Source organism: Delphinus delphis, chromosome 4 (assembly GCF_949987515.2).
Source record: "Delphinus delphis chromosome 4, mDelDel1.2, whole genome shotgun sequence".
Classification (NCBI taxonomy): Eukaryota; Metazoa; Chordata; class Mammalia; order Artiodactyla; family Delphinidae; genus Delphinus; species Delphinus delphis.
The window spans coordinates 72,462,053-72,487,805 of record NC_082686.1 but is presented as its reverse complement, the minus strand read 5'-3'; the positions used below and the strand labels follow the sequence as shown (position 1 = coordinate 72,487,805).

The 25,753-nt window shown below is 56.1% G+C and overlaps 1 protein-coding gene across 1 annotated transcript; it reads left to right on the top strand.

Annotated features, from left to right (window-relative positions):
* The first annotated feature begins 901 nt into the window (after positions 1 to 901).
* On the top strand, positions 902 to 25,076 carry MELTF (melanotransferrin). Its single transcript, XM_060009936.1, has 16 exons — positions 902 to 1,029; positions 2,824 to 2,978; positions 4,094 to 4,193; positions 6,672 to 6,854; positions 8,829 to 8,985; positions 10,131 to 10,198; positions 13,115 to 13,302; positions 14,042 to 14,222; positions 14,906 to 15,057; positions 17,712 to 17,808; positions 18,772 to 18,966; positions 19,917 to 20,073; positions 20,173 to 20,240; positions 22,026 to 22,213; positions 24,349 to 24,547; positions 24,994 to 25,076. The coding sequence occupies exons 1-16, from the start codon at positions 981 to 983 to the stop codon at positions 25,074 to 25,076; spliced, it is 2,220 nt and encodes a 739-aa protein (XP_059865919.1). The 5' UTR covers positions 902 to 980.
* The last annotated feature ends 677 nt before the right edge of the window (positions 25,077 to 25,753 follow it).

Sequence of the window (25,753 nt, the reverse complement as noted above, 5' to 3'; positions counted from 1 at the left end):
ACCAGAATCTAAAACATAGATTGTTGATTGTCTTCCCCTAAATTATTTGATTCAGTGGGTCACATGTGGGCCTGAGAATCTGCATATCTAACAAGTTCCCAGGTGATGCTGATGCTGCTGGTTTGGGGACCACACTTTGAGAACCACCAGCCTGGTCCATCTTTGGTCTTCTTCCCATCCTCCAAAGCATGATGGAATGAGCGAGGCTCTGCGAGAGACCTGGGTTCCAGTTCCAGCACTGTCACTGACTACATATGTGACCCAGGGCAAGTCATTTCCTGTCTCTAAGCCCAAAGAGAGGCAGTGAGTTACCCCCACTGGCAGCTCCTCCCCAGTCAGGACCACATCAACCTGGGTTCACCTCTGTAGCCCCAGATCCTTTGTACAATCTGTGCTTGAAGAGATGCTGGTGAATGAATTTGATTGCCTTCGAGCTTCCTTCCAGCTCAGGCCCTAGGATCCTGACCTCTTCTTTCCAAATCTGAACTTTTCCCTCTCCAGTTGGACCAGATATTTGGGATCTTTCTAGGACAAGAGGAGGGGAGGATGTTCTGGAATTCAGGGCAGATTGTTGAGGTGAGGGAGCCCTGGAACACCCGTGAGCTGGGGGAATCAGGCCCCAGGCAGCAGATACCTTACTCTCAGAAACAGCTGAGCGTGTGTGTCCAGGCCTAGGAGCATGGGGATCAAGAGAGGCCTGCGGTTAGCCTCAGCCCCCGCACCGGCACAGACTCCAGCAGGGGGCGCCAAAGAGAGGCGTAAGGCCAGTCCGGTCAGCGCCCAGGTGTCCAGTCGGGGGTGGGCGGGTGCACGTTAGGGGCGTGGACACCGCCAAGGCACACCCCGGCCGCACTTAAGGAGCTGAAGGCCCGTGCCAGGGAAGAAGGAGGAAGAAAGCTCCGGCTGCTGTTGACCCACTTGGACCCACACCTAGACAAAACCCGCGCCAAACCCAGCCCCAGCTAGCTCTAGACTGCGCCATGCGGGGCCCCAGCGTGGCTCTGTGGCTCATCCTGGCTCTGCGCACTGGTGAGACCCCGCCGCCCGGCCCTGGGAGTAGGAGCTGGGCCGGGGGTCCTGGAGTTCTCCAGACACACACACACCCACCCACCCACCCAGGAGGGTCCCGCGGGCTGGAAAAAATGTCCTGAACCTTTGTCTCCCAGGAAAGGGGGAAGGCTAGAAAGGCGCGAGGCGCGAAGAAGGACGGGGGAGGGAACGAGCACTGACCCGGGCAGACCAGGATGTCTGGAGGGCTTCTTGGAGGAAGGAGAGGCGCGGGCAGAGGCGTGGAGGGGAGAGCCCTGGAGTGTCGGGTTGGGGGGGAGGTCCGGAGGGTGAATGCTCTTGATGGGCGAGGAAGCCCAAGGAGGGTTTGGGAGCCAGAACGGCTCTACTTCTCCTGAGCCCCGTGAGGAGGGAGGCGGGAGAAGATTCGGAGGGGAGGAGGAGAGAGATACTGCCCAGGAGAGGGCTCCAGGGCGCCCTGCATGGGTGGGGGGTGGGAGGCGCAGACCGGGACTCCTCGCGTCAGCACGGGCCGCTCCCAAGGCAGTCACGGTCCCGGACGCTGAGACGTGAAGCCGGACCTCCGGGAGAGGCCCGCGGGGATCGCGGGAGGAGGCTGCTGAAAGGATGGCTTCAAGCCACCACTCTGACCTCGCCAGTACAAAAAATGGACCTGCCACCCCGGTCCGGGCCCGGCAGTTGCTAGGCCTACCAGGGTGCAGCCTCGGAGCACTGGAGAGGGCGAGGGCACCCCCACATTCCAGGGGGCCACCCGGAGCCAGGGGAGGTGGAGGGGGCCAAGGGAAGGCTGTGGAAGAACCGGCAGTCTTGACCCTTGGGGTGGGGATGGAAAGCACAGGCTGCCTTGAGAGGGTCCCTGGAGGGTGGAAATGGACCCAAAGCCTCAGGCTCCCCAGGAGCACAGGCATCCCTGGCAGGGCTGGCTGGGAGGGTGAGTGGTGGAGGAGCTCGGGTCTGCAAAGGCAGCAACCTCAGGGAGCTGGGCACCACGTCTGCTGGGCCCCCAGGATCCCCAGATCACCGGACCCAAGAGGGTCCCCATCAGGAGGAGGGGCCTAAGAGGCAGTCCACTGAGGACCTTGTGTCCTGGCTCTACAGAGGTTTACTTACAACGCAGAAGGTGGTTTCCTCATCTGCTTTCTCAGATGACAAAACAGGCTCAGAGAGGTCAAATAGGTTACCTGCAGTCGCCAGCTGGGGGAGCAGGAACTTGAACCCAGCCTGCTGACTCCTCACCCTCCCCTTGTCAGGGGCCTGGCACTGTGCCCACAGAGGGTAGGTCTGCAGGGGGCATAATCACAGATGCTCCAAAGGGTGCAAGGCTCCTCGAGGGCAGCCACAACCACTTCCCAGTCTCAAGTCCCAGTTCATGAGGGCCCAGGGACCACTGAGTGAGAAAACCCAGTCCAGCACCCTCTTGCTGGAGACACACAGACCCAAGAGGGGCAGGAAACAGCTAGTGCTCCTTCCACCCACCAGGCTGTGCTCCAGGCCAGGGAGGGGCGGGCGGGGGAAGCCCAGCTGCTACCTAGGGAAACCCTCCCTGGCCTATGCAAAGGGCCCGGCTCTGAGCCTCGCTGGGCAAGTGCAGGGAGTGCATGGCCCACGCACAGCTTTGCCAGTGAGCCCGGCCCCCTCCCAACCTGTGACGCCTCTTTGTGCCCCAGTACCCCACAGTGAGAGGGCAGGGTTGAGGCACAGGACTGGCTATACATGCTGATGGGACACATGGGCTGGGGCTGCAGGAGCCGGGCCTCACTGTTCTTGCCCCCATCCCCCCCACCCCGTCCCCAGCACTCGGAGGGATGGAGGTGCGATGGTGCACCATCTCAGACCCGGAGCAGCAGAAGTGCAGTGACATGAGCAAGGCCTTCCAGCAAGCCAGCATCCAGCCCTCCCTCCTGTGTGTCCAGGGCACCTCGGCTGACCACTGCATCCAGCTCATCACGGTGAGTCCTCTCCCTTCCGCTCTGCACAGACGAGAGGGCTCTGACTCAGGAGGGAGCGCACAATAGCCTCATTCACCGGGAAAGGCTCCGGAGTCCTCCCCACCACCAGGGCCCGGTCGATAGGATCTCCTGAGTTTCCCCCGCAACAAGGGCCAGCTTGTTTCCTGCCCAGGCTCTGGGAGGCCCAGGGAGGGCCCTGCTCAGGGCACCGGTGGTGAAAGGTGTCTGAGAGGCAGAGTTTCCCTGCACAGAGCCCCTCTACATGGGGGACATGACCCGCCCCACCCAGGGGAGCCCAGACAGCAGACCCCTCCGTGGCCCATGGCAGTTACTCACTCCTCCTTGGAGTTTTCCAGAACTGGGCTTGTGTGTTTTCTGGGGCAGGAGGGACAGGGCCAGCAGTCCTGGGTGGGTGCATGGTGGGTGGGAGAGCTGTTCTGAGGGGCAGGAGATCTGCTAACTGGCACGGACTCAAGAGGCAGGACTTCAGTACAGGACAAGGTGTGGAGAGAAGCATCAGGGGCAAACACAAGGGGACCTGGGTTTTCATTCCAGTTTAGCCCCTGGTGCGCCCCCAGAGCTAATCCAGTCACAGTCCATGTGGCCAAGGGCTTGGGCCAGGCTCCACCGTGAGGGTGGAAACCAATTATGTTGAAGTATCATTTTACCCGTGGACCCCATTTGTGTTTTAAAACAAAAAGGAAACCATTGAAGAGGATATGTGTAGGATTCGATCTGCATCTTAGAGAGAAAACCCGAGAAACAGGAGAGTAGCAGAGGCAGGGGGTTGAGAAACAAGAAAGTGAGGGAGGCTCACTTTTCACTACTTTTCATTTTGTGCTATCTGATTTTTAACTATGCGTAGTCCTATAGCGTTAATATTTTTTAAATAACGTAATTATAAAAACAAGGTGAGCCCTTGGTCCTGGTCGGCGGAGACACCTAGGCCCTGGCAGGGAGGGGCCTGAGAGGCTGAGTCGAGACAGTGCTCCCAGGCCAGATGAGGAGGACCACGTGGACCTCCAGGGCTTTTCAAGGGCCCTGAGCAGGTGTCCCTGAGCTCCTGGCTGAGTGCCCCTGGGGCCAGGCTGCACTGACCCACCTGTTCCCAGCAGGCCCGGGAAGCTGACGCCATCACTCTGGACGGAGGAGCCATTTACGAGGCGGGGAAGGAGCACGGCCTGAAGCCCGTGGTGGGCGAGGTGTATGATCAAGGTCAGAGGGCCAGGTGGGAGGGGGCTGGAAGGAGAGAGGAGCTCACTCAGCAGTATGTCCTTGCTGGGCCCGGCCCGACCCTGCAGCCCCCTAGCTGGTCAGTAGTCCTGTCCCCAGAGACGGGGGTGCCAGAGACACGAAGGGCTGACCTGAGTTTGTTCTTCCTCGTGGGGAGCCCAGCAGCCCCCTAACCGTCACCCACAAGCTCTTACTGAGGGGCTACCCCATGCCTGGAGTAGTGCAGGGCATGATTGCCAGGTGAACGAGGCATCAGTGATGCCCAGCTCCCCGCACTCTCCAGTACCCTCTGTCAGATGCAGCGTGGAGTGGGGATGGGGCCAGACAGGAAGTGGTGACTAGGAGCTGCAGAGCCCCATAGACCAAGAAGGAATCCCAGTTCTGCCCCTTCCTGTCATTTTGTGTGACCTTGAACAACTTCCACTTCCTTGACCATAAAATCAGGATAGTGGTCCCTGCTGTGTCACATGGATTAAATGAGCCAGTCTGTGTGTACCTGACACATGGTGTGTGCTCAGAAATATGCATTTCTTTGCCCCAGCCCTGCACTCACACCAGACATGCCTCTGGCACAGCCTGCCCTTTGGAGACCCACCCCTCGCCTCTACCTGTCCAGTGCATAGCGTCTGCCACAGCCCAGCTCAGCTGTCACCTCCAAAGAGCTCCCCTGAGCCCTCCCACCCCTGCAGAGGGCCTCTCTTTCCTGCTTTCCAGAGCACTGACTCACTCCACAAGGTCCTTTCCCCTCTGTCTGTTTTTTTTGTCCTCACCACAGCGAGTCCCCTGAGGCAAGCCTGGTCTTCGTCCTTGTATACCCCTGGTGCCTGGTACCCAGCACAGGGCCTCACTTGGTCACCTGTTGAATTGATGACTGTCAGATGACACAGGACACAGTCCAACCCTGCAAACCAGCCAGGCTTTCCACTCAATGACCAGAAACAGCCCTGCCTCGTGGGCCCCAAACACAGCTCTTCCTTTTTAATTAATTCAGCACATTCATTGAGCAGCTACTACATGCCAGGCATAAGCACAGAGCAGTTAGCAAGAGAACCCATTCCTGCCCTCCAAGAGCAAGAGTCACATAGTAAATAAGCACCAAAAACTGTAGTTACAAATGTGCTGGGTGCTGTGAAGGAAGGAAGGGCCGTGAGGGAGAAGATAAGGGCCGTGGAAGACCGGCTAAGACAGAGCAGACGGGAGGGCTTGTCTGGAGAAGTGACATTAAAGTTGCACTCTGGGGCTTCCCTGGTGGCGCAGTGGTTGAGAGTCCACCTGCCGTTGCAGGGGACACGGGTTCGTGCCCCAGTCCGGGAAGATCCCCCATGCCGTGGAGTGGCTGGGCCCGTGAGCCATGGCCGCTGAGCCTGCACGTCCGGAGCCTGTGCTCCGCAAGGGGAGAGGCCACAACAGTGAGAGGCTCGCATACTGCAAAAAAAAAAAAAAAAAAAAAAAAGTTGCACCCTGAAAAGTGTCCCAAGTAGAAAAGAGCTTGGCGAGTTCAAGAAACTAGAAAGAGAGTGGGGAGTCAGAGGGTGGGACCAGACAGGCTGCTTAGGTTGACAGGGGCCAGGCTCAGGGGTGCAAGAAATAACACTGGCTTGGTTTTCTAGAACTCAGCTTCATTATGATCATGGGCATCGGACCACCCCCGGGCAGTCGTGTACATGCCTGTGTGTGATGGATGCCCTCTGGTCATCAGTCCCATAGCGGAGTCATCCCTGTCTTGTCTGAATGGCCTCTTCCAGGCAACCTCTGGCCCAGGGGAATCTTTTGCAAGGCTGTAGACCCTGGCCCACCGACATGCACCCCATTCGGGTCTTGAGTGATTTGGGACCAAATCGTTCATGTCTCTCTCCTTCTCTGTGTGTGTGTGAGTGTCTGTGTGTCTGTGTGTCTCTGTGTGTGTGTGAGTGTCTGAGTGTCTGTCTCTCTCTATCTCTACCCCTGCGTCCCTGGCCCAGCGCTGAGAAATCACTTTTTCTAATCTGAGGGAAGTCCCTGCCCTGCTCCCAACCACTCTTCTTCCCATAATGTGATACCATCCCCTCACATCCTCTAAGTTCTCCTAAGGGGCTAGACTTCTGGAAGACGAAAGACTTGCAGGCTACTTCTGCTTTTGGTCTGGCTACAGAGCTCCCTTGATGTGTGCAAACGTAGACCCAGCTGAGTGCCAGCTGGCTCGGGAAGGACAAGGGGGAAATTAATGAATGAATTAACATCTCAAGATAATAGCTAGCGCAGAGGCTGGAGGGGGCGGGGTCTTGTGATACAACACGTGGATTGCACCCACTTGCTCTCTTGGTACTGGAATGCCATGCACACACGCACGTGCACATCCACATATGTGCATGCATGCACACATGCATCCGTGCACACCCTCGCACCCTTCTCCCACAGCCTTCCCGGGCAGGGTCCCAGCCTCCTTCCCACCCTCACTCCTCTCCTCTCCCCTCCTCCTAGAGGTCGGTACCTCCTATTATGCCGTGGCTGTGGTGAAGAGAGGCTCCCCCGTGACCATCAACACCCTGAAAGGCGTGACGTCCTGCCACACGGGCATCAACCGGACGGTGGGCTGGAACGTGCCCGTGGGCTACCTGGTGGAGAGTGGCCGCCTCTCGGTGATGGGCTGCGACGTGCTCAAAGGTGAGGGCTTGACCGCCAGCGGCTTCTCCCGCAGGGGCTCTGCATTTCCCCTCGTGGGACAGCCTCCCTCCGGGCTCAACTTCACTGCGCCTCCTTTAAGGGGCAGCACAGCCACCTCCCCTGGGCCTCCCCGGACCCCTCATCGACGGCATCACTCCCTCCTGTCCGCTGGCCGGCCTGCTGCTGCCCCCACTTACATTTCTGCCTGGCTGGCTCCTCCAGGCACTCAACACTCGCTCACTCCTCCCGGGGCCCCCAGCACAGCCAAGCACAGGCCCTGCGGGCCCACCCCACGGGAGGCGGCGAATCGCCCAGGAGCACCTCTCACCTGGTGTAGACATGGTTGCCATGGCCACGAATGTGTCCTTAGCTTTACAGGGTCAGAAGCCGTATTTTTTCAGGACCCAAGCAAGCTGCGGACCTGCGCCCAGAAACTCACAAGTGGCTAATCAGAGACCCACCATTGACTCGCAGGTGGTGAGAAGAGGGCCGTCCTGCGAACAGCATGTGCCCCGTGAAAGTTGAGTGAGGGCAGGAGGTGCTGAGGGGACCTGGCTGGGAGCCCAGGGCCCTGGTTCTGGTGACCTGGACAGAGGCCCATGCTTTGGGCCTCTTTTCGTGGCCACCCGCTGGCCACCCAGCTGTGTCAGTCTGAGGTGGCCCCTGACACATGACCACCTTCTCAAACTGCCCTCTTGGGACCACACCACCCCTTGAGGAGAGTTTCAGGCGTCCCCAAACCCCTCGTTCCTGAGTGTGCTGCTTCCTGGTTTGCTCCGCACATAGGCAAGCACCCGGTCTTTCAGAGCCCAGACTTTGCTGTGGGCACATGTGAGTTGACACCCCGGCTCAGCATGACCTCCCCTCAGAAAGATCACTCTACACACTGAACTTCAGTGTCCTCACCTGTAAAATGGGGAAATTAACACTTACTCCAATGCTGTGGCGTTGGGAGGACTGGGGTAATCTCCACAACATCTTTGCAGAATGCACGGCACAGGGGCTGTGCTCACTGCAGGGACCTGCTGTTATCATGAGCTCAGCTTCCCTCCCTCCCGGTCACTGTGGTGCACACTCACGTGATGCATACACACACACACAAACCCACACACGCACATACACGTGTGCATACGTGCACGCGTACGTGGGCACACCCATCCGTGCAGGCACAGACCCACACACTACACACATGCATGCTGCCCCCACCTGCACACACACATACACGTGGATGCTCTCCCCCCGTACAGCACCGCGCACAAGGGCCTGGAAGCCATGTCCTCTCAGACGGCGCCCAGCTGTGGGAGGTTTACCAGTCATTTGGCACATTTATTAAATGTCCACTCCCCTGCGAGGATGCAGAAAGACCAAGGAAGGAACCTGCCCCGGAAGAGCTTGGTTTAGCCGAGCACAATGCAACTGGCTCACCCTACGTGGCACTAGGGGGTCCTTGGGCACAGGATAAATATTTGCCAGGAGGGTGGACTCGGGGCCTGGGTGCTGGCAAGGGCCCCAGAATCCTGCAGATCCTGAATTTGTCCCCAGCCAGGCCTCCTTCTCTGCTGTTTCCCTCCCCTCCCTGTGTTTTGAGAAGTGTAGTCTATAAAATTAATTATACTCTTTAAGTAATCATTTATTTCCCTACTTTCACTGATTACACATAACTCCTTCTGAAATGAAACCCTCGATGAGAACACTATCTGGTTGATAGTTGTCCTGTGTGGCCATTTGGGGGTAAACGTTTGATCCCCTGAGCCATTTTTAAATAGCAGTAGTCACTCTCCGACGCCCACACTTTTGTGGCCCCCGTCTGGGAACCACTGAGCAGATCCAGCGCTGCGGTTTTGCTCAGACTGAAGCCTGGGGAGTTGGGGAGCCCAGCCTTCCTGACTCCAACCCGAGTGGCCTGAGCACTCCCTGGAGGGTGGGGCAGGGTCTGATGCTGTGTGACTGACCCCTTCTGTCTCTTCCCCACAGCTGTCAGCGACTACTTTGGGGGCAGCTGCGTCCCCGGGGCAGGAGAGACCAGTTACTCAGAGTCCCTCTGTCGACTCTGCCGGGGCAACACCGCTGGGGAAGGGGTGTGTGACAAGAGCCCCCTGGAGAGATACTACGACTACAGCGGGGCCTTCCGGTAAGAGGGGCTGGGACGGGGCCACAAGCGCAGGGGAAAAACACCTCGGCCCAGGGAGGGCCCCTGGGGGAGTGGCGATGTCAGCTGCCTCTCATCAAAGCACCCTTTATATAGTCCATGTGCCTGGTTAGTTTAAAAACCTCAAACTGGTATATGCCAGGTGGGATTTGCTCATAAAATCAACATGTTTGGTATATTTAGAGAAGTAAGGGCTCAGAGAGAAGAAAATGGCCCAAACAGCCTTTGGCTGCTCCCAGGTCCCCGTTCTGGTGTCTGAGACCTGGAGGGAGGATGCTGGAGTGGGGGAGCATGGGGGGGACCCGCGAGGCTTGCTGCTCAGGGCTGGCCTCTCTCTGCCCCTGTTCAGGTTGGCACTTTAGAGCAGCCCTCCATGGAGACAAGAGAGTCTCTAACTGCTTGTGGTGCACTTCATCTGTCCACAAAGGAGGAAACACTCGATGGGGGCTGGCATGGGAGTCTCCCAGGTCCCTCTGATGGCCCTGGCCATAGTGTTTCCACCTGGAACCCGAGAGCCTGCTGGGGCCCCATGCCCCAGGGTGCAGTAAGGGAAATGCAGTTTGGGGCACAGAGAGAAAAACAGTTCTTGGTCCTCCAAGCCAGAGAACTCTCACCACCCCATCTCTCCTGGTGTCATCCCCCCAGTCCAGTCCCTGCTTGTTTGCTGGCTGTAGGGACCCAGGCAGCCCCTTTGCCTAGTAGGCCCTGACCTGCCTCCGTCCCTGGGCAGTGACAGATAGGGGATCCACAAAATCCTTGTCCCTTCCACTCAGGGTTTTTGGTATGACCTCGGGAGTCATCTTCAACACATCCTGAGTGTTCAGGCTGCTGACCAAGCAGCTGCCTTATGATCACCTGCTCCTTTCGGGCCCCAAGCTCAGCTGTACAGGATCTATACGGATTCTAAAGGGTCTCTCCCTACGGGAGCCACTTTCTCATCCCCACTTTACAGGCGATAGAGGCTAGGAGGGCTCCACAACTTGCCAGAACCACACAGCCAACAAACTGGGGAACTGGGACCCAGGACAGCATGACTGTGAAACCCGTGCCCGCCATGACCCCAACCCCACGCCCAGGCCAGACCTCCCGAGGTGGAGGATGGCAGCTCATTGGTTCCACCTGCGCAGGTGCCTGGCAGAAGGGGCGGGGGACGTGGCCTTTGTGAAGCACAGCACGGTGCTGGAGAACACAGACGGTGAGTGGAGAGGCTGCCCCCAGCCGCGAATCTCAGGGCCCATAACCCTCCCTGACAGAAAGAAAGAGGTGGGGCTCACCCATGGAGCTCAGCTGCTCTGCGGGCAAGGGAACCGGCTGAGCTGCTCTGCCCCGCTCTGATACGTTTCTGGCCTTGGGTTCCGTTTCCGTGTGAAGATTCTGCTTTTGAAGAAAAAAAGTTTGCAAACCTCTGCACTAGCTGTCATCTACTGTCCCTTCCAGCCTTTGTTCCTTTTCCTGAAGAAGCCATCCCTTATCCCTGGACGAGGACTTGTTAAAAGATGGGTTGGTGTTAGGTGTCGATCCATTATACCATTGTCATTTTAAAATTTTTAGATTTTGAAATAATTGAGCTTTAGAAAAGTTGCAAGAATAATTCAAAGAACCCGCATTTATTCTTTATCCAGATTCCAGCTTTGAGCATTTGCCACGTGGAACTGATCATTCTTTCTGTACGTGTGTGTCTTTCCGAACCACCTGAGAATATGTTTGCCCACATCACACCCTTTAATACTTTAGTACATCTCCTAAGAGCAAGGTGATGTGGACCTCACCACAGTGCGGTTACCAAATTCAGGAAATGTAACACAGACACAATATTTAAGCTACAGTCCATGTTCCAGATTCACTAACTGTCCCAATTCTGTCCTTCGTAGCAATTTTTTCAGGCCAGGGCCTGATCTTTGATCACACATGGTATTTAGCTTTTAAGTTGCTTTAGTTTCCTTTAACTTCGAACAGTTTCTCAATCTTTGTTTTTATTGACATGGACATTTTTGAAGAGTCAGGCCGGTTATTTCATAGAATGTAGCCTAATTTGGATTTGCCTAAGAATCTTCTAGTTTTTTTTTTAATTGAGGTATAATTTACATAAGCAAAATGCACCCTTTTTGAAGTACTGTTCTATGAGTTTTGCCAAAAACATACTGTTGTATAACCACCACCACAATCAAGATAGTGACTGTGGCAGACCTTTCACCCCTAAAGTTCCTTCATACCCCTTTCTGGTCAATCCCTTCCAACCTCCTCCCTGATGCCCACCAGTCAGACTTTTGTCTCTACAGTTTTGCCTGTTCCATGATGTCTGATCATTGCCTTTTTTTCTTTTTGCGGTACGCGGGCCTCTCACTGCTGCGGCCTCTCCCGTTGCGGAGCACAGGCTCCGGACGCGCAGGCCCAGCGGCCATGGCTCACGGGCCCAGCCGCTCCACGGCATGTGGGATCTTCCCAGACCGGGGCACGAACCCTTGTCCCCTGTATCGGCAGGCGGACTCTCAACCACTGCGCCACCAGGGAAGCTCTGATCATTGTCTTTTTTAAAGAATCATTATCTCTTTTTTTTTTGTTAATCTTTCCTTTTAAATCAGAAGGTCCATCATGTAGTCTGACATTCATGAAGGCAAACAACATGAACCAGATTTGAGAAAAAATTGATCTGAAAAAGGAGACCGGATTGTCTTCAGAGCAGGACGATCCTATGATGAGTCAAGCAAACGAGAATTTGGAAGATGGAGAAAGAATTAGGGGTGTATTGGGTTAAACCCATCTCTTTTAAAATGTTGAGGATAGTCTAAGGAAACCTAAGGAAGTAATTTTTTAAAGAGTTGTCTTCAGGCAAAAAGGTTGGTAAGAGGAAAAGACTGGAATTGACATAAATGTTCAAAGTAGTGAAGTAATATGGTTTTAATTGTCCCTAGTGAAGAAAAACAGGAGTGGCAGATCAAAATACCTAAATGATGCATTTGTCTGGAGGGAAGGCCAAATGATCCCTTGGAGCTCTATTGCAAAGGTTTTGCAGCAGTTTATAAATAGAGGAAAGTTGGGGAGTGGGGAGAGAATGACACTGAGTAATTGTTGAGAGTGCTATAAATTACCATGCAGTCATTAAAAATGACCTTTATGGACTTTTCCAAACTATTACTTTCTTGGTTTTCTGGTTTATTTTTAAATAGTGAATAGAGTGTTCATGACCCCACAAATTTATCTTTTTCCCTCCTATTTTCTAGCAGAGGTTTTTCCTACTCATTTTAAAATTTAAAAGTCATTAAAATATTGTTGTGTAGGGCCATCGGTGGTATGTGTTATTGCATGACTTACAATCCTTGAAATTCGTCTTCTTAATATTCCTATTTGGTGTTGATAGTCACTCTTATAAATGAGTTTTATGGAAAGCTTCCAGTAATGTGGAAAAATATTTTTAAATAAGTCGGATGCAAAACTGCCTATCATGTATGTCCTTAACCATATTTAAAATAGTTAGAAAATAGAATAGAAAAAAGGACATGGAGGAAAAATACCAAAGTATTAATAGCTGGAGTTGTGGCTGAAGCTTTGGGAATTTACCCTCTTCTGTCTGGGCCACGGTTCTGGTGAATTCTTTCGGGGTTTGTTTCCACCATGGCGCCCCCGTCCCCTGCCCTCTGCTCAGGGCTAAGTTTAGTGCCAGACGGCAGTGGTGAACTCCTGACACATTTCTCTCTCTCATCCTAAGCTTCTCTTACTTTCTTACTCTTTTTACCTTTAATGAACAGTTCTGTTTATATATATTGTGTTATTGTCAGAGATCTCAAATCCATTTTATTACTAGAAATTGGTGACACATAAAAAAGGTAAGTGAATAGACACAGTCCACAGAGACACCTGGTTTTGTGCGGTGCAGCCACCAAGCTCCTCTTCATTCTAAGTTCTGGTCTCACCTCCTGGTGTGGTTCTGGGTTCTCACTTCTTGGTGTGGCTCTGGTTCTCACCTCCCGTAAGGGTTTCTTTTCACTGTGGGTCTGTGGCCATGAAGCCCTTAAGCTCTCCCCAGACGCCCTCTCAAGGGCCCTCCCTGATGTCCCCACCAAGCCCCACCCAGGACAGGAGTTGGCTCACCACAGGCTTCCCATCTTCCCAGGGAAAACCCTGCCCTCCTGGGGCCAGCCGCTGCTGTCACAGAACTTCGAGCTGCTGTGCCGGGATGGCAGCCGGGCTGATGTCACTGAATGGAGGCGATGCCACCTGGCTCGGGTGCCTGCTCATGCCGTGGTGGTCCGGGCCGACACAGATGGGGGTCTCATCTTCCGGCTGCTCAACGAAGGCCAGGTGAGTTCAGGGCACCCCACACAGTTTCTTAGGGCGATGCCGGACCTTCTCGTCTCTCACCGGGGTTGGAGCTCAGAGCCATCCTGGGGCTGGGCCAGCCAGACTCGGAGGGCCAGGACCCCGAGGCCCTGCCCTGGGACAGACCCCAGCTGGGGAGCCAGACCTCTGGGGCGTTCGACCTCAGGCCAACTCAGAGTGAAGAAGGGACCAACTGGGCCAGCTGGCAGTGAGGAGGGCTGGCCAGAGTGGGGAGACCAGGGGGCTCAGGCACCCCTCAGAGAAAGTTCCTGGTATTTGTGGCTCTTAAAACCAAAATCAGAACATATGAGCAAATAAACAAAATGACAAAACCAATAAATGTCAAAGTATACCATTCATTAAGTGTGGTGAATAATGTTTTGCTGAAACCGCTGCCTACGGGAGCAGCAAGTTTCTGCCCGTGGGCCACACCAGCCCTAGTTAGTCTTGTTCATCCATATCGCCGATGCTCAGCCCCACTGCTTGTGCCGAGTATCGTCGCACACCTGGGCCACGAGCCACGCGTTCAACCGGCTGAGTAGGAGAAGGCAGAATGCACCGGGGGAGCACAGGGCAAGGAGGGAGGTGGTGCGCCCCCTGGTCCTCAGAGTGGGCGCCTGGCCTGAGAGCCCAGGAAGAAGGAAGTGGTGGCTGAACTGGGAGGAAAGGGTTTGCCCCTGCCGCTGCTCACCAGCCCACACCCCGACCCCTTGACACACAGCGCCTGTTCAGCCACGAGGGCAGCAGCTTCCAGATGTTCAGCTCTGAGGCCTACGGCCAGAAGAACCTGCTGTTCAAAGACTCTACCTCCGAGCTGGTGCCCATCGCCACACAGACCTATGAGGCGTGGCTGGGCCGCGAGTACCTGCATGCCATGAAGGGTCTCCTCTGTGACCCCAACCGTAAGTCCAGCTGTCTCTTCTCCTGTCGGCCCTCGCCTGACCGCAGGCGTGGCCAGGCCTTCTGGAGAGGTGGCCAAAGGAGGACACTCACCCAGAAGGTGTGTGTGTGTCTCTTGGCCTCGATGGGAACCTGTTACTTCCACCTTCCTGCCTCTGGGGGTAGGGGAAGAAGACTCTGGAGTCGCATGGCCTGCTGTACCCTGGAAACCCCACCTGCTCCAGGGGGTGGGGTCCAGACCCGAAGGGTCTCCTTGCCCCTCCATACAGAATGTGTCAAGTCCTGTCATTCTCCCTCCACCGTGCCTCACTCCCCCTCACCACGTGGCCACGGCCCTGGCTCTGGCACTGTCTCTCTCCTAGACCCTTAAAGTAGTCTACAAATGGCTTTTGCATCTATCCCCCGCCCCCACGTATCCACCACCTACAGCCAGGGAGATGGTATGCCAGGCCTGAGCTGTATACACGACAGCCATGATCTGCCTCAAGCATCCTCACAGCCCCTTGAAAGAGGTTCGGTGGTCCCCTTTCTGGGTAAGGAAACAGGATTAGGTGGTGAAATAACTTACCCCTTGTAGCTAACCAGGGGAAGAGCCAGAATTTCCCTTGGGTCTGACTCTAGGCTCCTCCTGCTGGGGGCCAGCCCCGAGGCAGGCCAGCGTGACCACACGCCCACACCCACACAGGGCTGCCCCACTACCTGCGCTGGTGTGTGCTGTCCACGCCCGAGATCCAGAAGTGTGGAGACATGGCTGTGGCCTTCAGCCGGCAGAGGCTCAAGCCGGAGATCCAGTGTGTGTCCGCCGAGTCCCCCCAGCACTGCATGGAACGGATCCAGGTGGGAGCCGTGTCGAGAGGGGCAGAGCGGGCCAGGTGGGTGGGCAGTGGAGAGCGGTCGCGCCGTGGGAGAGGCGGGCCGGCCCCCCTGGCGGACACCAGCGCGCCCCCGCGGGTAACGCCCCCTCGCGGGAGAGCCCCCCGCGGGGCTGGGCGCAAGGAGGGGGGAGAGCCCGGTGACGGGTCTGGCTCCCTCGGCCCCGGGATTCGGCGAGCCCTGCTGCCGGGGGGCTGTAACACTCGGGGAGGGTGGGATGGGCGGTCCTTCCCGGCCCTCCCTCTGTCCCACCTGGTCTGGAGGACACAGGGCAGCCTGGGGAGGAGAAGAAAGTCTCCTGTGACAACGCCACAGAGAAGGGGGAAGAGGAAGTGGCCGCAGGAAACAGCCACCCCACCTGGGGGGCGGGGCAGAGGGGGGCTCCCCCCCAGTGAGCAAGTGGGCAGGGGCAGAAGGACCGTGAGACCGGCTCAGCTTGGCACTCATGACCCTGTGGCCTTGGGCAAGCCCCTTCCCCTTTCTGAGTCTCAGTTTCCCCTTGTGCACAATACGGGGTGGCCTTGGCTCTTCATTTATTAAACTGCAACCCATCAATCACAGTCTGGTACACAAAAACTGTGCTTTCAGATATAAACATGTAAAACTATGTATCCCCTATAGAGAGATGTGAAGCCAAACAGTACTTACCTTTACTAAGTACAATGTGCACTGATAGTCTCTGGGCTAGTCTATCCTAGTCCCCATTAAACTGACTAAGCCTTCGTTAACGTGCCTGCCGCCTGTAGTTAGAAGCACAGGCCTGTCTCTGAAAGCCCATTCAGCTCTGTCCTGCTTCGCTTCTCTGACTGGAGACTGAGACCAGGAGTGGGAGACGCGCCCGAGGCCCTGCAGTCAGGGATGAAGTCCTACAGGGCTCTCCTCCACCCCGGGTTCCTGGACTCACTTCCTCCCGCTTTTCAAGAGCTACTAGGTGGGGCCTGATGGTGAGGAGCCCTTTTCAAGGTGGTCCCCGAGTGCAGGCCAAGTCACAGCCCCTCAGGTGCGTCCACCCTGCCCCAGCCAGGCAGCACGTGGCTTGAGAAGAGGCGAGTGGGCAGGAAGGACAAGGGCCCGGGATCGTGACACTAACAGTCTCATAAGCACGCACTTCCTATGTACCTCGCACTGTGCTAAGCCTTCATGCGGGTTTCCTCATTTAATCCTCACGACGACACTGTGGGGTGGATACGATTACTATCGTACGTGGAGACTGGGGCTGGGAGAGGCTGAGGAAGTAACTTGCCTCAGGTCACCCGGCTGAAGGGCGGGGGGAGCCCCTATCCCCAGGGGTTGATGAGAGCTGGATGTGGCACTGAGGGAGGGGAGCCCAGCGGGAATCAAGGAAGGGGGACTTAGCGGTGGGGACTCTTTCTAATCCCAGGCAGGCTGTCCTGTAGAGGAGCAGCTGTTCCAGGGGCACCAGAGCAGGGAGAGATGCAGGGAGATGCAACTGTCTCCAGGCACAATCCTTCTCTCCACCTGAGCTCACAGAGGGCCCAGGGGCTGCGCAGGGGCCTGTGGAGAGAGGAGTAGATCTGGACAGTCCCTGAGAACCCCAGCCAAAGGCTCAGAGATCCTCAGTTCTAACTTCTAAGGTTCTCAGAGGTGATGTCCGGTGTAGCCCTAACACCCATTTCCTGCCTGACCGCAGTGATGCCGGCAAGGAAGGGTCAGCTGGCCCAGCCCCTGGGCTGTGGGTTAAGGTCTGGATTCCTCCCCGGCACCACACCACTGTGGAGAAGGTCTGGGTGGGAGCAAAAGGGGTTCCCCAGAGAGGCACCCTCCAGGCTCAAAACGTCAATGCCACTGCCCGTTATTCCATCGTCGTAACCTCATGCCTCTGGCCCTGCACAGCGTCGGGCACCTCCCCGGGGTGCAGGTGTCCCCTCTGTCCCCGGGCCCCAGCTTCCTCCCTGGGGGTGTGGCTTGGTTATCAGTGAACCTCTTGGCAGGGTCTGAGGAGCCGCCTGTCCGGAGACGTCAGAACGGACAGGCGGGGTGGGGTGCAGACGACCTGGAGGGCTCTAGAGGTTTCCGAGGGAGGAGGGTCCTGGGCCTCTCCTGCCGGCTTCTGAGGCAGGGCTGGATTCCTCAACCCTGGGGCCTCCTCCCACAGACCCTGAGACTCCGTCTTTTCAGACCCGGCTCATTCATCCGTTCACATACGCATTTGAGAAACATGTATCGCATTTGTGCTGTGTGCCAGCCCTTGGCCAGCTGCTGGGGCTGCAGTACAGTGCCGCGGGTGTCTGAGGCTGGCAAGCCGTGGGGAGACCCGCACCGAGCGTGAGAGCAGGCACTGTGCTAGGTTCTGCTCAGAACAGGGCCTGGCAACGGGAGACCCTCAGAAAACACTTGCTGAAAGACTGAAAGACACCCATGAATGGGAATGCCGGTGGTGGTTTGTTTCAGGCCTCTGGTCCTCCAAGCACCTCTCTTGCCTGCCCATCTTCACAAAGAGAGGAAGGGGCAGATAGGGCAAGATGGGATTCCCAGGGGAAGGGAGCCTGGGGCCAAAGTCCCCGAGAGACCCAGCCTTGGCACCTCTGTCAGATCCCGACACCCAGAGCTGTCCTGGGGCCCACTCTAGCCTGGCCACTCTTTCTGTCCCCCTGCAGGCTGGGCAGATCGACGCTGTGACCCTGAAGGGCCAGGACATTTACACAGCGGGGAAGATATATGGCCTGGTTCCAGCAGCTGGGGAGCACTATGCCCGTGAGTGCAGGTGCCGGCCACCTGGCCTCGGCTGGGAGCTGGTGGATATTTTTATATTTATAAAAACGACTCATCAGAGCCTTTCTCCCCAGGCCAGTTGCTGTCTATCACAGGCAAGCCACTCTGGCCCCGGGCACTGGAAGTTTGGAAGTCTGGCAGGCTTTGGAGAACTTTCTGTAAAGGGTCAGAGAGTAAACACTTCAGGCTCTGCAGGCCCCATACAGACTCTGCTGCATGTTCCTCTTCTCCTTCTTTTTCCTTTTTAACAACCCTTTAAAAATATAAAAATTATTTTTAACTTGCAACTCAGGCTGCACAAAAACAGGCTGAGTGATTTGCCAAGCCCTGAACTAGAAAGCCTCCTTGGCCTCTTCCATCCAGACCGCGTGGCTCACGGAAGGTGGCCCTGGGACCCTCCTTCCTGTCGGCTTATGAACACCTTCCCAGTGGCCTGGGCCAGGGCCCAGGTGCTCTGTGCTGAGGTCTAGTGACCTCAGGTGTCCTCCACTTGGACGTGAAAACTCTCTCATCTTAGCGAAAGCGCTTCTGCAGCCTCAGCTATGCCCCCACCTTTCTCCCAGGAGGTGAGAAAATACCACCTGAGTGTAAGGAAAGAAACAAATTCCTCTGGGTGAGGACTGTTGGAGGGTGCGCAGAATGCTGAAAAGTGGAGCCCCACGGGCTGCTTCTCAGCAGTGAGGGGACACGCAGGGGTCCCGCGGCTGGATGTGCTCCCTGAACACCCACCCGGCCCTTGGCCTGGGCACTCCTGAGCCCAGGCAGCAGGGCCTAGTACCAGCGGGTAGAGGCGTATGGGGCCAGGACCACTGCTCTGAGGTCAGGAGCAGCAAGAGGGAACGGGTTTGAGGGAGGAAGCGCCCCATCAGGATCCGGCCCTGACTCTTGCTCAGCTGAGGCCACTAAGCATTAGATGAGGGGCCTCACTGGTGTCCCCTCCCCCAGCGGAGGACAGGAGCAACTCGTACTTCGTGGTGGCCGTGGTGAAGCGGAACAGCTCCTATGCCTTCACCCTGGACGAGCTGCGGGGCAAGCGCTCCTGCCACCCAGGCTTCGGCAGCCCTGCAGGCTGGGACATCCCCGTGGGCGCCCTTGTGCAGAGGGGCTTCATCCGGCCCAGGGACTGCGACGTCCTCACAGGTACCATCCTCTAGAGACACACAGGTGTGCAAGCTCTTCTTTGGGGTTGGCAGGTGTCAGGGCCAGCTCTGAGGGCTGGGGTCCTCTCCCAGCAGGACCCCACAGAAGGCAGCCCCAGAGAGATGTCCTCTTCCTCCTTGACATGCCCCTTGCTCTTGGGAAGGTTGGGGAATATTCTTGGCTACAATTGAGACAGTCAGTGGTGTCTGGTTCTGTTGAAGGTGCCAGTGCCCCTACCCACTTACTCACTCAAGAGTGGAATAGTTCCAGTGGGCATGGGGAGCAGGGTGAGTGCATTGGCCCTGGGCCTGGCTGTACCACCGTCCAGTCATGGGCTGTCGCCCTGGGCATCTGGGGGACCTTGTTGGAAAGTGGCCAGCCATCTGTATAAGTGCTGAAGAAGACACGTTCACCAGGCACCCACCATATGCCATACGCAGGGCCCTCCCTGGGTGTTAAATCATGCGCATTCCTGGTGAGGGAAAGGCAGGAGGAAGCTGGCTGCACACACACCTCTGTCCTGGCTGGCACCTCGGGGGAAAAAAACACATTTTTTTTCTAACCACCCACACAAGCACATGTAAGGTGTTAGAACTGGCTGTTCCCACTCCTAGACAGCTGGGCGGTTGCTCTGACTGGAACAGAAGAGTTTATGAGGTAGCGAGTTCCCCATCCCTGAGGGAGTTCAAGGGAAGGCTGTGCGGCCACTTACCAGGGGTTGTCACTGGGGGTGCCTGTATGTAGACAACCTCTGCAATGCCCCTGTCCCTGTGATCCTCACAGGAGGAGACACGCCATTCTGAGCTGGGTGGGCACTGGAGCAGATGGGTGGCCTTGAGCCATGGGGTGGGCCAGTGGGCAGATCTGTGTGGGGAGCAGCCCACCCATCTCCCCGCTGGCCGCCCTTTCTGCTGCTGGCCCCTCAGCACAGCCCTTCCTCTCTGCCCCAGCGGTGAGTGAGTTCTTCAGTGCCAGCTGTGTGCCCGTGAACAACCCCAAGAACTACCCGTCCTCGCTGTGCGCACTCTGCGTGGGAGACGAGCAAGGCCACAACAAGTGTGTGGGAAACAGCCAGGAGAGGTACTACGGCTACAGTGGTGCCTTCAGGTACCTGGCGGGCCGGGAGGGGTGTGGGGAGGTGGTCCTGGGGCCAGGCACAGGGGTGGGACCTTCTGCCGACACCTGTCTTGGCTTCTTGCGTGGCAGATGCCTGGCTGAGAATGCAGGGGACGTTGCCTTCGTTAAGCACACGACTGTCTTCGACAACACGAATGGTATGTGATGGTGCTGGGACTCGGCAGGGCCAGATCCTGGCGGGGCTGTTCCCCATCTCCAGCAGAATCCAGACACTAGATGGTGCTGGGACTGGGGGCCAAGTGGCAGCCAGGAAAGACTGAGTCTAGAAGGCTCTGCCCCTTGGGGATCCCAGGAGCCCCAACGGCCGAGTGGTAAGAGCAGACCTCGGGCCACGTATCCAGATGCACAGATCACATGACAGCCTTTATTTGTCTGGCATCTAAATCCCCATTCCACTGAAATGGTAGAAACTCAATCAATTTGGAGAGAACCCATTCTTGGGTGTCTATGTGGCACCCAGGTGTGTGGGTAGAGGTGGCAGGGGCCTCTCTCCCCAGGGTTATCAGTTCACATCAGCATCTGGTGTTTGGTCCTGAGCAGGTCAATGCCGCGCGCAGGGAAATCACTCTGCAGCCCCCAAGCCGTGTGAGGCAGGGCACACCCCCATTCACATCATACAGGTGGTTTTTTTCTCTGGAGTCACCTTCCTGGGCTCCACCCGGGAAGAAGAGCTCAGGAACTCCTCCAGGACCCCTAAGCCCCCACCTGAGGTCCTATCGGGGTGCAGGCCCTTGACCGTGCATCACCCCCCTGCCCCATCCTCTTCTCCCTCCTCAGGGAATCTATCCATTTTGAAGACTGAAAGCTGTTTCCCTTCAACACTTTATTGTTTGCATTTTCTATATACCCTGCCTACACCCCAGGCTTTGAAATCCCAAACACTGGAGGTTAAGTCTTCTCCACTCTGTCCTAACACATCTCTTCCCGGGAACTCAGGGCAGAAAGGCAGAAGGCCCGAAGGGGAGGAGGACATTGGCGAAGGGAAAGCAAGACACGCAGGGAAAAGACATCAGTCAGTATTTCAAAACTCAGATCCCACCCTGCCTATGAAAGTCACTAAGCTGTAGACCAGTTGCCCCAACAGAGCTGGAAGCATTCCAGGCCCTGTTGCCATACCCTCCCTCCCCTGCCAACCTCCCACCAAGAACACTGGGCATCATCCCCGAGGAGGAGAGAACTGCGTGCTCCTGCAGGAGCTGTGAGCGCTGCCTGGTCCCAGCCTGTGCCCTCTGTGGTCCTGGGCTGAGGGCCGGGGAGGAGGCGGGGCCCTTGCGACGTTCACCTGCAGTGAGGCGACCGCCTCCCAGGGCCACTCAAATTCTTTTATCTCTGCTCATGAGCCCACCTGGAGTTCCTCCTGGAAATACAGGAAGACATAAAAATAATGTGATTCCTAAGAGTAGTGTTTGTCAGGAAGCCTTCGGACCAACCACCTGCATCAGAATTACTGGGTTGCTAGTTTAAAATGCAGATTCCTGGTACCCATTCTAGACCTACCTGATGAGATTCTTTGCAAGGAGGGGCCTTTGAAACTGCATCTTACAGATCCATACTTGATGTTATACCTCTTCTGGCTTGAGAACTTCAGCTCTTAGGGGAGGAGCCCATCCCGCCCTGAGACCTGTAACACACAGATGGAGTTCTTTGCCGGGGAGTGATTAAGAGCCTCAGTTTCTCCACCTGTAAAATGGGAGTGATCATACAGTGCAGAGTTACATAGTGCATACTTCCTATTCCCTACGAGTAACCTTATTAGCCCAGCTGGGTTCTCTCACCCTGGTAATAGAGCATAGCAACTGAAGAATGGAGAGGGCTGGGGAGCTGGCCAGGTATCACCGCCCCTCTCCAGCCAAGGATTTGGGGATCCCCGAGGAGAGCAGCCTCTCTCTATTCCTCTCCCTACCTCTGCTCCATCCCCTCAGGCCACAATTCTGAGCCCTGGGCTGCTGAGCTCATGTCGGAGGACTACGAGCTGCTGTGTCCCAATGGCGCCCGGGCCGAGGTGACCCAGTTCGCAGCCTGCAACCTGGCACAGATACCGTCCCATGCCGTCATGGTCCGGCCGGACACCAACATCTTCACTGTGTATGGACTGCTGGACAAGGCCCAGGTGAGCCAGGGCAGGGGCTGCCTCACTGGGAGGAGGGTGACAGAGGGGAGCCAAGACCCCGGGTCGCCTCAGTCTACCTGGAGCAGGCTTCAGGAAAAACTGAGGAAGCCTGAGGGGAATTCTGTGATTTTCACTTAGCCAAAGCCCTCCCTCCAACCACTGTGCCCTCTGTCACCTACATCATTAATTTTCCCTTCTCAGCTGGACCATTCTCGCCAACATACAAACTTGCTGTTATTTCTACCATCTCGTAAAAACAAATGAACCCTCTTTTGGCCTCACATCCCCTTGTAGCCGTAATCCCACTCCCTTCTACGGCAAAACTCCTTCAAAGAGCCATCTCTACTCTGGAGTCATCTGTTCCTCCTCTCCTGGTCTCTCTTAAGGATGGAGACTACGCTGGAGAGGCCCCACCAGGGCCCTGAAACTGCCTTGGTCAAGGTCGCCGTGACCCATGTTGCTGCATAGAACGGCTGTTTCTCAGTCTGCCTCTCCCTGACCTCTCAGCAGCATTGGCTGCAGCTCCCTCTTCCTGAAGTTCACCTTCTTCCTGGACGCAGTTCCCCCACTTGGTTCCCAGGGCCCCACGCTTGCCTGGCTCTCCTCCTACCTCTCTGGCCTCTCCTTCCCGTCTCCTTTGCTGGTTCTTCCTCGTTTCCCTGGCTGGTAACCACCGGAGTGCCCTAGGGTTCAATCCTAAGCCCTCTTCTCTGTCGGCACCTGCACCCATATTGATCTCGTCCAGCCACAGGTCATTAACTACAGTCTATATACTGATGACTCCTAAGTGTACATCCTCAGCCCTGCTTCAGTCCCACCCTTTAATCTCAAACTTGCATCTTTAACAACTACCTACTTGACATTTCAATTTCTAACAGGCATCTTGAGCTGAACAAATCAAAGTTGGACTCCCCTTTTTCCCTCCATCTTCCCCACTTCAGTGAATAGCAACTTCAGCCTTTCCATCTCCTCAGGGGTCAGCTCAGACTCCTGTCTTCCTCTCACACTCTACTTCCCGTGCATCAGCAAATCCTATTGGCCTAAAAACAAACACCTAAAACACACCTAAAATTTGAACCCAGGCTGTCTGACAGCAGGGCCCTTGGTTCCCAACCTCCCCCTCTACGCACCCCCGACCTGACATAGACTGAAACTGACCTCCTTTCCCTTCCCCCATAAGCGCCACAGACTCGCAGAGCCAGCTGGCTCTCCAGGCCAGTTCGTAACCTTTGAAATGATGTTTGCTCTCATCTTCCCCACAGAGTCCCTCTGTCCCAGGAGTTCTTGTCTCTGGGTCCCTGGGCTTCCCCACGGGTCCCCAAACCCTCTGAAGTGATGTGGAAGAGCCCTGTGTAGATGTGCCCTTTTCTGGGGAGAAGACTGAGAACTTTCATCAGATCCTCAAGAGGATCCTCGAGTCCCCCCAGAAAGATCAATAACCGCCTTACTCTTTCTTTCCCCCTTGATTGGTATTTAAAAGCTGACATAAGCATTCGTCCATGTTCTCCTGATGTCCTGCATGGATTCATAATGTCTCACATCCATTCTGGCCTCTTTAGTGACTCTCTCAGGGCGGGAGCCATAGCACATTCACCCCGAGGACGCTCAGCAAGGGAAGACAACAGCTGCTGCAAGAATCTCTTGGGTGCTAGGAGGGTGGGTTAGTAAAGGGTATTCAACTCATCTAGTACCTTCTTAGAGCTAGTGACAGAGCAAAAGGCTCTCTTATGAAATCATTTGGGTTTGGGGAAAAGATAAGATAAGAGTGAGAAAGCCTGGTAGAAGAGGTTGAGGAGTGCTGAGCAGGTTTAGCAACCCCCTCAGTAATCTCAACTACATCATCTCTCATTTCTGGGTCCTTCTGCCTGTGAGGCTCAGGCTTCAGTTCTGTATCCAAGAGCTGGTTTGGTGTGATGTTTCTGAATGGCTGTCTTACTGTGGTGGCTGTGGTCATCTCTTCCTCCAAATCTGCTTTGGTAACAGAGGTCAATGAGTTGTCAAGCTTATGATTTCAAAGCAGAGTCTTGGCATCTGACTTTTCCTGCTGCTTGGTGTATAAAGCAGTTAGTGGCAAGTGATACCCGGGTGACCCTTTGTGAGCCCAGATGCAAAGCAGGTCTGCTGTGTGCTTCCAGGACCTGTTTGGAGATGACCACAATAAGAATGGGTTCAAAATGTTCGACTCCTCCAACTATCATGGCCAAGACCTGCTTTTCAAGGATGCCACCCTCCGGGCAGTACCTGTGGGAGAGAAAACTACTTACCATGACTGGCTAGGCCCCGACTACGTGGCAGCTCTGGAAGGGATGCTGTCTCAGCAGTGCTCAGACACAGGTAGGGTGGGACAGGTGGGTTCGCACTCCACAGAGGAAGAGTGGGCATACTCCCCGGGCAGCTTTCTAAGCCTTTCACCCAAAACCTTGAGTGAACTGAAGGGCCCTCTGGGTCTTTGCAGACGATCAAGGTGAAGTGTCCTGGGAGGGTCTGAAACACTGGCTGTGGAACCCAGACAGACCTGGATAATGATTATAAATGCTAAAAATAGTCACCCAGACAGGATTCAGGCAACTGCATAAATATACATGTAGTATAATTGTGAAAGAAATGAATATGTAAAGAAACCAGGGGAAAGAAAAATTGTAACAGGGTAGCCAGAGGGAGCCCGAGGTGACTTTAGTGCTGAAAAGTATTCTGCATCTAGTCCTGCACATGAGTGCCAGCGGGCCACAAACAGGGCTCTGGCACTCGGAGGCCTTAACCGCCTGTGTTTAATCCCTCAGCGCTCGTGGCCTCCAGGGTCTCCCCACTCCTGCTGCTGCTCCCACCGGCCCTCACGGCCAGCCTCCTCCAGCCCTGCCTCTGAAGCCGCTCTGGGCAAGCCTCGCCCTCCCTTGGAATGGAAGCCTATTCAGAAATCTCCCTAAGTAAGGCTGTTCTCCTCAGTAAATCCAGTTAACACAGCTCAGGGGGAAACGTGTGCAGGGAGAGGAAGAGTGAGAAACCACAGAGCTCCCCAGGGCTGCGATTCCAACACTGAAGCTTCTGTGATCGCTCCAGAGTGGGATAAAGAGGGGCGTTACAGCAAAGTCCCCCAGCTGGACTGAACAGGTCTCCCCCTCCTGCTGGAACCCAGCCGCTGCCTCCCCGGCGCCGCCTGTCCCTCTGCTACCTGAGGCGGTGCACTGGCCTGCCTCCCAGTCACGTCCCACCCACAGGCTGGTACAGCCGCTGCCCTGCAGATCTGCAGGCTCCCACCACACGGATCCTCGCCAGCCTTGACTTTGGAAGAGACCGGTTGCCAGGGAAACAGGCTGAACCCGAGCTTCCCACACGGCCCTCTCTGCTGGAGCTTGCCCTGCTGAGCCGCCCAGGGGGCCTGCTGAGATGACAGGCCGGCCCCTCCCTGACAGTTCCCACCTCCCCCTCTGGAGAAGGGACACCACAGCCAGCACCTCCCATCAGCCCCCACTCCGTCTGTCCTCTGGACTCCCCATGCCAGCCTCCCCCCCACCCCACCCCCAAGGATGCTGTGTCTGTTCA

Coding starts and splice junctions, on each gene's coding strand:
- MELTF (XM_060009936.1), top strand. CDS start 981: ATGCGGGGCCCCAGCGTGGCTCTGTGGCTCATCCTGGCTCTGCGCACT. Junction 2,979..4,093: donor ACTGCATCCAGCTCATCACG/GTGAGTCCTCTC, acceptor TGTTCCCAGCAG/GCCCGGGAAGCTGACGCCAT. Junction 10,199..13,114: donor GGTGCTGGAGAACACAGACG/GTGAGTGGAGAG, acceptor CCATCTTCCCAG/GGAAAACCCTGCCCTCCTGG.